This window comes from Trichomycterus rosablanca, chromosome 6, assembly GCF_030014385.1.
Source record: "Trichomycterus rosablanca isolate fTriRos1 chromosome 6, fTriRos1.hap1, whole genome shotgun sequence".
In the NCBI taxonomy this organism is placed as follows: Eukaryota; Metazoa; Chordata; class Actinopteri; order Siluriformes; family Trichomycteridae; genus Trichomycterus; species Trichomycterus rosablanca.
Genome location: NC_085993.1, coordinates 2961881 through 2974890, shown reverse-complemented (window position 1 = coordinate 2974890; position 13010 = coordinate 2961881). Strand labels below are relative to the sequence as shown.

General features: G+C 36.5%; 1 protein-coding gene across 1 annotated transcript in view; it reads left to right on the top strand.

Annotated features, from left to right (window-relative positions):
• Nucleotides 1–10232: 10232 nt before the first annotated feature.
• The window catches only part of tmem131 (transmembrane protein 131), a 109725-nt gene continuing 106947 nt past the window's right edge, over nucleotides 10233–13010 (top strand). Inside the window, exon 1 of the mRNA XM_062997264.1 lies at nucleotides 10233–10369. Coding sequence (XP_062853334.1) covers nucleotides 10237–10369 — 133 coding nt within the window. The 5' untranslated portion in view covers nucleotides 10233–10236. The remainder of the gene's footprint in view (nucleotides 10370–13010) is intronic.

Below are 13010 nucleotides of genomic sequence, written 5' to 3'. Positions count from 1 at the left end.
ATAATACCATTGTAAACAAAATACAAAAATTATAAATTACAATATAAAACAAGTTTAGTACTAGTAGTAAATCTTCCATCTCCATTCCACTGGTGGTTCATTTGCCATTTTGGTCTAGTTTTAGCTTCTGAAGGATGGATTTTAGACAGACTTTTGACTGGATATTTTTGCTGGACCTGGCAACTCACGGTCATGTGAACATTTAAAGGTCGCGATTTTTTGGGCTATTTAATAGTAAAAACTGCTTCAATAAAAGCTTTTATTACACGCGGTACAAAACAAAAATTGGGATTTTCAATGAGGATTTGAGCTTAAATGCATAGGAACGCGGTCTGCTAGTTTGATCATCTGAAGACCGACTGAGAGCTGGATATTTGTGTTGGACCTGGCAACCCTGAGGAGAGTTGAATTGTTCGGCTGGTTTGAGTCGCTGCTGGAGGAGTGAGGTGATTGTGGTGAGGTAAACACACCGAGTACAAGTACAGTCCGTTTACTTTTAGTCATTTTAACAGAAGCTAAAGCTCTTTAAAAGGTTTCATGTTTAGTTTCCTTCCTTTATTCATCTTTATGTTTCCTCAGTGAGCTCGTATCACTGCTCAGAATGTAGAAAGTGCTTCAGTCATTCAAACAGTTCACACACACACTCACTCACACACACACACACACACACACACACACACACACACACACATACATACACACACACATTAAATATTTCTACAGCATAAATACAGATAAAAATAGAAGTGTTTCCTCTTACAGTTTTCTTATTGCTACTCATATACAGTAGAAACAAATTCACATCTGTGTTGTTTTTAGATGGAAACTTGAATTATTCCATTAAAATCACTTCCAAAAATAAACATACAGCATTTTAGATGATGTAGATGCTGATGTTAAAAGCTTTATACAGTTCATGTCATTTAACTTTACAGCAGAACCTTTTAATTCCTTGTTTGTGTTTATGATTAAATGTAGATAACTTCTCTGCTAAGATAAATAGGTGTAGTTTGACTTCACCCATCATGCTTTGTGGCTCCATCTAGTTCATTTGCATATGTTCCATAGATAATGAGCTTGTACTTTATCTTTAATACTTAAGATTCACACAAGAAGGTGTTAATAGTTGGCTGATGACTGAACAATGGAGAGTTTTTCAATCATCTTGGGTCTTTGTCCTCAGCTCTATTTAAGGACCAAACTCTAGACTCACTAAGTCACTTGGTAAGAAGGATCTTCTGCTCATTCTTCATTAGAAACGACCTGCTGGAGACACCAGCTCGACTGAAGTGGCTGCCAGGATTCTAACAGGAAGGTAAAGATTTTTTAAATAATTTGTTTCTTTTACGTTTATGTTGCATTTGTGGTTAATATTATTAAGAGATCCTAGGGACATTTTGTGCCATTTTTTTTTTTTTTTTCAAACCATTTTGGCTGTGTTGAATAAATACAGCTCATATTTGCCAACGGATATTCATTTTTAACAAATTTTAGAATTATTATGTCAATTCTTTACATTAGCCTAAAATGGCTAAGCTACACAAAAAATGTCCCATTGAAAACCACTGAAAACGCAATTTTTTAACCCACCTTTACCTGAACATAAACTAATGCTTTCGTTTAGGTTAAGATTTCATTTTGAACTACTAGCTTTCAACTTTTAATTTATAGTTGCACTACTTTTTCCCTTTTAAAGCATGCAGCAAAATTTCACAAGTTTTACTGTTTTCTAAAAGGGTGCCTTTATAAGTGTTGTGTGGCTATTGATGTTGGATTATGGTGTGTGTAATAAAAATAAATAATAAGTGTCTTGAAAAGTGTGTATCACTACTGATGTTGGATAACTGTGTGTGAGTGTGTGAGTGTGTGAGTGTGTGAGTGTGTGTGTGTGTGTGTGTCCAACTTCATAAATCTTTTCTCTTTGAAGACCACACTCTGCATTATAAACTAATTCAATAATAAAAACGATGAGTAGAGAGAACCAAAACAAAATAGGACTTTGTTTGGGCTCTCGCTCAGGTTGTTTATGTAGGTGTACTGCAGCCATGGGTATAAGTATTACAGTAGTGCAGGAGTGGTCATTTTGGAGATGGCATTACAGCACCCAGGAGGCACTTGGATTGATCATGCTGCTCAATGGCTCCTCAACCTCCTCCGAGGACTCCGAGTCTGATGGAGAGAAGGCCTCAGAGGTAGAAAATAACCAGCTGGAGTCCAACTCCAACTATCTGAAGATGACAGCAGAGAGGACATGAATGAAGCAGCGGCAGAATAGATTCAAAAAATGGCAAAATATTTTGGTCTCCCTCAAACACTGAGGCGCTCCATTACATCTCGGAAGCCAGGTTTGATCCTGGGACCTACATACTATGCCGCTGCCTGGATCAGTGACTTGACGTCCAGCTTTTTACTGCTGCTGACAGATGAAATCCTGCAGCATATTGTGGCCATGACACACCTTCATTGGAGACGTTCGATCACAGACTGGCGAGATGTGGACACAGAGGAACTGTAGGCTTACGTAGGGCTGCTCATTTCGACCGGTGTTTACAGGTCAAAAAATAAATCAACGCTTAGCCTCTGGCAATCCAACTGAAGTCAACCAGGGGATGAGGGTGGTCCTGGAGATGACAGATGGGCTCCAGGGACACATCATTACCTGTGACAATTTTCTCACCTCCTTCGCACTGGCAGAGGAGCTGCTCAGGAGGAAACTGGCCCTGGTTGGCACAAATTACAGACACAAGCCTGAGCTTCCCCTCAATTGTTTCAGGCAAAAGCGCTCTTCTCCTCCACCATTGCTTTTACGAAGACCCACACACTGGTCTCTTACTTCCCTTGACGGGGCAGGAATGTGCTGCTCCTAAGCGCGAAACACCGCAAGAGATGGGAGGAATGCCCCACACATCAAAAAGAGAGGGTGTTTTCCCCGCTCATCAGCTGCTGCAGGGATAGGTGCAGATATGCAGGGTGCTGCTGCAGGCCCCTTTCTCATTTATAAATATAAGGGCAGGAGGCAGTTCGACTTCTGCACAGACAGAAAGAGAAGAGTTTGGAGCACCTGCTGTACACTTGGAATATTCACATGCAAGGACCACATTCTGTCCGTTTGCAGCCTCGGCGCCACCTGAGCTGGACTTTCACACTCAGACATACTCTCTGTATGTCTGTCTGTCTGTCTCTCTCGCCCTCTTTGTCTCTCCCCCTTTCCCCTTTACTTGCTCGCTCTCTCTCTCTCTCTCTCTCTCTCTCTCTCTCTCTCTCTCTCTCTCTCTCTGTTTTGCCCTCTCCCCCTTTTTGGTTTACTCATTTAAATTAAAAAAAGATATATTTTTACAGCGGTTTTTGGCAAGCGGCCATGTTTTGTCCTTAGGACCTTGAGTGTGAGTTTTGCTTTTAATCTGACGCTGCAAAAAAAAAAAAAAATGCACCAAAATCAATGTTGCTGCCAGTCATTGACCCACATCAGGGCCTAATAATAATAAGAATCAAATGCTCCTTGAAATGTATTTTATGGAAATTATTTTAGTTTTTTGTTTTTTTTTCTGATGAAAAACAGTGGTGTTATGTAAACAAACTGGCCTGTAAATGGTTAAAAATTCCAAAAATATCATTAATATTTGGTGTGTATGTTTTAGGCAGAAGTAGTTTTAAAAGTTTGACTTATTTAAAGTGGAAAAAAATATTAGTGTATGATATTTTTACAGCAGTTTTGGGCAAGCGGCTATTTTTTGTCCTTAGGACCACGAGTGTGAGTTTTTCTTTAAATCTGACACTGCAAAAAAAAAAAGAATATGCATTAAAATCAATGTTGCTGCCAATCATTGACCCACCTCAGGGCCTAATAACAATAATTATCAAATACTCCTTGAAATGTATTTTATGGAAATTATTATTTTTATTTTTTATTTTTTTCTATGAAAAAGAGTGGTGTTATGTAAACAAACTGGCCTGTAAAGGGTTAAAAATATAAATATAGAAAAATTAATATTTGTTATGTATGTTTCAGGCAGAAGTAGATGTAAAAGTTTGACTCATTTAAAGTGGAAAAAAATATTAATGTATGATGTTTTTACAGCAGTTTTTGGGAAGTGGCCATTTTTTGTCCTTAGGGACAAATGCGTCAGAATATTAAAGGATCTCTTAAGGGTTAAACAATATATTCAAACAATATATTCAATGTTAGAAAAAGCTTTATGCTCATAATTGTGGTGTTTTATAAAGTGTTTTTTACTCCCAGCACACCAAAGATTTACACTTGTGAGCTAATTATTAGTTATTTTATGATGAATTGGATCAGGTGCCTAAAGTAAGACTGATGTTGAGAAAGTCAGATTTAATTATATCTTTATATAAAGTTATTTTAGTAATTTAGTTATTTATATCTGCAGATTTTATAAATATTTCATCCTGATGATTTTTTAAATTCAGCTTCTGACTTAAACGTGAAGTGAATTGAATGTTTTCCTATTAGGTGTTGAGTTGAATATTATGATAGTATTCCTGTAATAATGCTAATAGTAACACAAATGTATTTACTTTTTTCTTTGTCTTTGTGTTTCAGTTTCTACAGTCGTATCAAAGCATAAACATGAATAAATCTCATCACTGCTCAGAGTGTGGAAAGAGTTTTACTCAGCAGAATCATCTCCGACAACACCAGCGCATTCACACAGGAGAGAAGCCGTATCACTGCTCAGAGTGTGGAAAAAGTTTTATTCAACAGACTAATCTGCAAATACACCAGCGCATTCACACAGGAGAGAAACCGTATCACTGCTCAGAGTGTGGAAAGAGTTTTGCTCACAGTAGTGCCTTTAAATTACACCAGCGCATTCACACAGGAGAGAAACTGTATCACTGCTCAGAGTGTGGAAAGAGTTTTGCTCACAGCAGTGCCTTTAAAATACACCAGCGCATTCACACAGGAGAGAAACCGTATCACTGCTCAGAGTGTGGAAAGAGTTTTACTCAACTGAGTAACCTCCAACAACACCAGCGCATTCACACAGGAGAGAAGCCGTATCACTGCTCAGAGTGTGGCAAGAGTTTTACTCAAAGTAGTGCCCTTAAAATACACCAGCGTGTTCACACTGGAGAAAAGCCATATCACTGCTCAGAGTGTGGAAAGAGTTTTGCTCACAGTAGTGCCCTTAAACTACACCAGCGTGTTCACACAGGAGAGAAGCCGTATCACTGTTCAGAGTGTGGCAAGAGTTTTGCTCAAAGTAGTGCTTTTAAACTACACCAGCGCATTCACAGAGGAGAAAAGCCGTATCACTGCTCAGTGTGGAAACAGTTTTGCTCAAAGTAGTGCTTTTAAACTACACCAGCGCATTCACACTGGAGAAAAGCCATATCGCTGCTCAGAGTGTGGAAAGAGTTTTACTCAAAGTAGTGCTTTTAAACTACACCAGCGCATTCACACTGGAGAAAAGCCATATCACTGCTCAGACTGTGGGAAGAGTTTCGCTTATGTAAAGAATTTTAAGCAACATCAGCAAATTCACGTAGAAAAACTACATCACTGTTAAAAGTGTGACAAGTATTTTTTGTGCATTATCTTCTTTAAGAACACCAGCGCATTTACACAGGAGAAAATCTGTATTGCTTTTATGTGTTTTAGAGTAAATACTGAAACAGTGAGTTCATGCAGGAGAGGCCGTATCACTGCTCACTGTGTGAAAAGAACTTTAGCAACAAAATTATTGTTAAAGTACACCACACCAGCGCATTCACATAAGAGACCCATATCTCTGCTTTGAGTGTGGATTAAGTTTTACTGGAAGCAGCAGTTCTAATAGACACACATTTTAAATATGATTTCCAGAGGGTTTCAACTCCACATGTTTGTACAACAAGTTGTGTTTTCTTATATGTTTTCTTACAAGACCCAGACAGACTGTTTATAGTCTCCTCCTTTTTATATTTTTATACGACCAGTGGTGCTAAACCAGGACTCGGATCTGATCTAGATTACTAATGTCTGTTAAATATCCTGTTTATTATTGTGTTGTTTTTCCTCAGGTGTGTTAAGTGACTCCAAATCCAGAATCTACTGATTAACCTTTTTCTTTACATTGACTACAGACTAAAAAAACCTAAACTGTGGTTGTGAGGTCGACACTGGTACGGTAACTGAGACATGAAGTAATTTTATGTGTATTTTTGTGATCATCTGCTATTTTAAGTAATAGAAACCTTTATTATCATTATGACTAATTAATATATTTTGTTTATTCAGTGATGCTATTTTAGCTCATGTCCTGATTTAAAATTATTCCATCCTTTACTTCTCTGCAATAAATAATATTATCCAGCAGAGAAAAACATCATCCAGAATCTGCTGAGATCTGCTGTGAATTTAATGTTTTTAACAAGTTATACGTTTTTTTGTACGTAAGTTTTATGCTCTATTAAACAGATTTTTATTCATAACTTTAACAGCATTTAAAGTATTCATCATATTGCTCCAAAACAAGATGTAGTTCATCAAGTGTAACCCACATTACATACTACAAATCTTATACTGACACTTTTACCCTTTATTACATAATAAAAAACAGATTTTTATTCATAACTGTAAATTTTTTCTCAGTCGCTTTGGTGCATTTCTCACATCACTATTAACATTTGCACAACAGTAAGTACACTTCTCAAAACACTTAGTACAAACTGCAAAACCTAGTGGATAACCTGCAAAAGCGTGTCACTTGCTCAAAATGGATAGTTCATTCCTCAAAAGCAAGTATTCATGTCGATGAAAGTGTCAGTGTCATCACAATAAAAAGTCCTGACACCATTGTTTATGAACAAGATAGTCAAATGGCTTCGTCATGTTTTCATTATGACAGTTCACTCAAAAGTCAGATCATGGTGACACTACCTGAAAATGCTCAAGACAGCACTATACACTATCATACTATACACTATTATACTATACACTATTAGCACACCCATCTGAAATCTACAGTTAAGTTACACGTTACTGTATTTAGTGAGGTAAATGAGTACGACACTCAATACGTATGTTTCACATTTTTACTGCATATGCTCTTTGCAATTCTAATTTGTTCACAGCATTGTGCTAAAGCAAAGTACAAACTTATTTACAACAAACATAAGAAACACCCTTTGGGTAGAGCTGTGCACAACTGTAAACAATATTGCAGTACATATTGGAACTGAATTGGAACATACAACATACTGATTTTGACAACTAGTTCAACATTTTTGAATGTAATGATTTAAGCAATGAAATGAGGACTATTAGTTTCATAGAGAATGACTATTCAGCATTTATAAGTATAGTTCATTTTGACTGACATAAGCAAATGATAATGTTATAAAACAGCAGAGAATTGTATGGAAGCAATTGATGCATGTCCAAAAGCATTTGCAATTTGTTGGAAGGAATGAGAAACTGCTACTGTGATGTGCACAAATGACTAAATCTTGTGGAGGTTGAACTAACAGTTATGAGAATTTTAATTCTGATCAGAGAAATGCACCAAAGCAATTGAGAAAAACTGTAATATCATTTAAAGTATTCAGCATATTAATAACTTCAATAGCTTTTAAAATATTCATCAAATTGCTCCAAAACAAGTTGTCAAGTCACTTTATCAAGTGTAAACCACAATACATACTACAACTCTTATACTGACACTTTTTTACCATTTATTACATAATGTATTACATAATGTGAACAGACTTTTTTAAATAACTGGCTAAAAGATGGGAGCTGTTAAAAACACTATAGACATTGGCTGGCTTTCTAAACATAATTTAGATTGAATAATTTTATCATAATTGTATGAATGTTTTTATTGGTACATGTTCTTGCAATAAAAAATGAGCACAACTGTTCAAATTTTGCTTAGTTATTAGTTTGCAATTCATTAGTAAAACAGATACACATTTGGTTCAACTACCAATTCTGCCAGGCAGAGGAGCCAAAGATCAAACCAGACTTGTGCCAGGAGCTTGTTAATGGCTTATGACTCGCTAATCAAATAGATTAAGATATCCTTTATTTGTCATGTATACATATACAGGTGTACAGTACAATGAAATTGTTTCTTTGCATATCCCAGCTTGTTTGGAAGCTGGGGTCAGGGCGCATCGTACAGCGCCCCGGAGCAGAGAGGGTTAAGGGCCTCGCTCAAGGACCCAACAGTGGCTGCATGGCAGAGCTGGGATTTGAACCACCAATCTTCCAGTTGAAAGCCCAAGGCTCTACCCACTAGTCTACCACTGTCCCACTGTCCCACTGTACTGCCACTGTCAGATGGATGGATGGATGGATGGATGGATGGATGGAGTGGGTAGGTGGGTAGGTGGGTAGGTAGGTACTTTATTAATCCCAAAGAAAATTGAGGCCTCAGTAGCAAGTGACATAAGTCAAAACGTAAGTAAAAGTATACACTACAGAGATTCACATTATACAAAAAATTAAATTGAATGTTATTTCAGTTAACATTGCGAGGCTAGTATAGATTACATTATAAGTCACAGTTGTAAGATATAAATTATGAAGTAAATTATTAAATTAATTTAAAGTGGATTATAAAGTATAAAGTGAACCACAGTGCAAATATGAGAAATTATTGTACATGTGACACAATTCTGTAACATTCATTCCTCAGTTCCTCCTAAATTAATTTATTTTAATAAATAAATTACATTTTACAAATAAAATAGGCTTTATTTGAAAAGAAAAAAACTCAAATCAATTATTATTATTATTATTATATATGGACATCTTTGACGCACCAAATGTTTGTATGAAGTTTAAAACACAATTACCCAGGTGGGGCGGTCCGAGTCCTTTCTGTGTGGAGTTTGCATGTTCTCCCCGTGTCTGCGTGGGTTTACTCCGGGAGCTCCGGTTTCCTCCCACAGTCCAAAGACGTGCAAGTGAGGTGAATTGGAGACACTAAATTGTCCACGACTGTGTTTGATATAAAATTGTGAACTGATGAATCTTGTGTAATGAGTTGCTACTATTCCTGTCATGAATGTAACCCAAGTGTAAAACATGACTTTAAAATCTTAATAAACATAAAACACAATTAATAATTTATTGCGTCGAGTGTGACACGTTTGAACCAAGGTTGCGTTCCAAATTCCACCTAGTTTGTACAGAAGTGCACTAGACAGCAGCATTTAAAGAGTGATTTTGGAGAAAGCCTTCAATCTTAAATCGTTACCTAGCTTTGTTATAAACTTTATTTTGTAACATCAAATGTGGGCCTGAAAACCTGCGATTATTCGGTGTGTAATCAACAAACTACAATACACTTCAGAGTGCACTATTATAGATTTAGGACGCAGCCAGACGCTGAAGTCCTGTATTACATTTACTACTTATTAATGTGGCACAATTTAGTTTGGTGGTTGTATTTTTGTTGACATGGTTTATTTCTTGTCTACTAAGTCTTATGCTGATCTCCTAAAGCAGTATAGCCTATATTGATCGTAGTGTTCTATTCAGTCTATACAGGACTGCTTGATGACTTTCATTAGGTAACTATTTAAAATGACAGTCTACTTGTTTGTGAATAGGACTCTACTTATTCTTCAAGTTGAAAGCCCAAGGCTCTACCCACTAGGCTACCACTGTTCCACTGTACCACTGTCAAATTAATTTATTTTAATAAATAAATTACATTTTACAAATAAAATAGGCTTTCTTTGAAAAGAAAAAACTCAAATTAATTATTATTATTATTATTATTATTATTATTATTGTTATTATTATTATTATTATTATTATTATTATTATTATATATGGACATATTTGACCCACCAAATGTTTGTATGAAGTTTGAAACACAATCGACAATATATTGAGTCGAGTGTGACACGTTTGAACCAAGGTTGCGTTCCAAATGCCACACAGTTTATACAGAAGTGCACTAGAGTACAGCATTTAAAGAGTGATTTTGGAGAAAGTCATCAATCTTAAATCGTTACCTAGCTTTGTTATAAACATTATTTTGTAACATTAAATGTGGACCTGAAAACCTGCGATTATTCGGTGTATAATCAACAAACTACAATACACTTCGGAGTGCACTATTATAGATTTAGGACGCAGCCAGGCGCTGAAGTCAGGGGTGTGTGTGTGCAGTACCGCTGGTGTCCGACAGGCGGCGCATGTGAGCTCGGTGTGTTTATATGAGCATGTACCGCGCCAGAGATTCACTCACACACACAGAGACAGAAACAGGCATGGCGAGAGAGGAGAGAATACAGGGTTCCTCACATTCATCTGGAACTAAATGTTTCTCTTCATCATGTATCGGCTGCATCCTGCGGGTTTTATTTATTGCACTAATACACACGGCGGAGGCCAACAAGCAAGGTAACGGCTCACTGTTTCACCTGGTTATGTGTGGTCTGTCATGTAGCCGTTTAACTGCAGGCTAACCTGTTAGCATAGTTACAGCCACTGTGTTCGGTCGGTGCTCTCAGGTTTACAGGGCGCTTTTAATGCGTGGCAGTGACTGAACACGGTTAAGCAGGTGTAGTTTCATCCGCTAGGCGTGAATTACTTATAAGGTGTTGAAATGTTCGTACTGGTGAAGGCTAACTAGCGTACAAATGAGCCAGTAGTGGCTAGCAGTGATGTGTCGTTTGAGGAGTCGACTCGTTGAGTCGTTTGTAAACGACTCCCTGTTCCACAGCGTGTTTTGATGTTTTGTTTAGGACAGCTTAACTAGTTATATTCTGAGGCTTATTATTGTTTTATGCTTTGAAATAACTTTATACATACATGAGAAAATATTATAAAAGAATTCCCAAACCGAGTGGTACATGAATTAATGAACGAGTGAATGAAACGGGCACATTTAAATCATTTTAAATCTCTTATGTGATGAACAGTAACAGCAACCGGTTGATCTAAACTGTCTTGTGTACATTATAAAACATTTAAAGTCTTATGCTGATCTCCTAGAGCAATATAGCCTGTAGTGATCGTAGTATTCTGTCTATGCTGGACTACTTGATGATAAAATTCATCTAGGTCGGCTAGACCTTTCTGTAGTCCTTTATTACATTTACTACTTACTGTTGTGGTACATTTTAGTTTGATGGTTGTATTTTTGTTGACATGATTTATTAAAACTAATTCTACCTTCATTTATTTTCAAAGTACGTGTAAATACTTTGAAAATAAGTGTGTGTGTGTGTGTGTATATATACAGTATATATATATATATATATAAAATGTGATGAACAGTAACCGTAACAGCAACCGGTTGCAACACATTGATCTAAATTGTCGTGTGTACATTATAAAACATTTAAAGTCTTATGCTGATCTCCTAGAGCAATATAGCCTGTATTGATCGTAGTATTCTGTCTATGCTGGACTACTTGATGATAAAATGCTGGGAAGCAAATAAACCGACTGTATTCTGAAGAGAGCTGTCTGTCTGTCTGTCTGTCTGTCTGTCTGTCTGTCTGTCTGTCTAGCTGAGCAAGGGGGATAAACTATTAGTGAGGGCAGAACGATTTTCTTAAAATACACTGTAAAATCCTACATTAACTGCATCTCTCAAAAATAGAGATAGATGATGTTAAGAAATATTTCCACATGATCCCAAAGTGTACAAGAAGATAAGTTAATTAAGCAGAAGGAGGAAATGTAATGAAAATGAAAACAAGTTTGTGCTTCAGGAAGAGAAACCGGTGCATCTCTTGTGTTATGAGGCCGTGTCTGTGGTAAAGGAGGACAATATGAATGCAGAATTCAGCCTCCAAGAAAAACAACAGACTGCAATCACAGCAGAATACGTTACAATCGGCCCTTTGAGGGCCACAATAATACTGATGTGGCCCTCGGTGAAAATGACTTTGACACCCCTGATCTAGAGCAGTATAGCCTGTATTGATCGTAGTATTCTGTTCAGTCTAGGCAGGACTGCTTGATGACTTTCATTAGGTAACTATTTAAAATACTTGCACAACGAAATTAAAAATTCTACTTAATTACTTGTTTGTGTAAAAGACTCTGCTTATTGAACTTGATCTTTCTGTAGTCCTTTATTACGTTTACTACTTACTGTCGTGGTACATTTTAGTTCGGTGGTTGTGTTTTTGTTCACATGGTTTATTAAAACTAATTCTAGCTTCATTTATTTTCAAAGTACGTCTTTGTAAATAAGAGTAGTTATATATTTAAATCTATGAATTGATGAACAGTAACAGCAACCGGTTGCAACACATTGATCTAAATTGTCTTGTGTACGTTATAAAACATTTAGAGTCTTATGCTGATCTCCTAGAGCAATATAGCCTGTATTGATCATAGTATTCTGTCGACAGACAGACAGACAGACAGACAGATCGATCACTTTATTAATCCAAAAGGAAAAATCAAGCATTACAGCAGCTCAAGGTAAAAAAAAAAAGATAAGTAGGCCAGTATTACTGTACAATACTTGCACTTCAAAATAACAATCTACTTGTTTGTGTAAAAGAGTCTTATACTGATCTCCTAAAGCAGTATAGCCTATAGTGATCATAGTATTCCGTCTATGCATGACTACTAGACCTTTCTGTAGTCCTTTATTACATTTACTACTTACTGTTGTGGTACATTTTAGTTTGATGGTTGTGTTTTTGTTGACGTGTTTTATTAAAACTAATTCTAGCTTCATTTATTTTCAAAGTACTTGTAAAGTCTTATGCTGATCTCCTAAAGCAGTATAGCCTTTATTGATCGTAGTGTTCTATTCAGTCTGTACAGGACTGCTTGATGACTTTAACTAGGTAACTATTTAACATGACAGTCTGCTTGTTTGTGTATAAGATTCTACTTATTGAACTTGATCTTTCCGTAGTCCTTTATTACATTTACTACTCACTATTGTGGCACATTTTAGTGTGATGGTTGTGTTTTTGTTCACGTGGTTTATTAAAAGTACTTGTAAAGTATATAAACAGGTACATCGAGATCCTTAAGAGGTCTTTTATACATCCTAAAACATCTGAAGTCT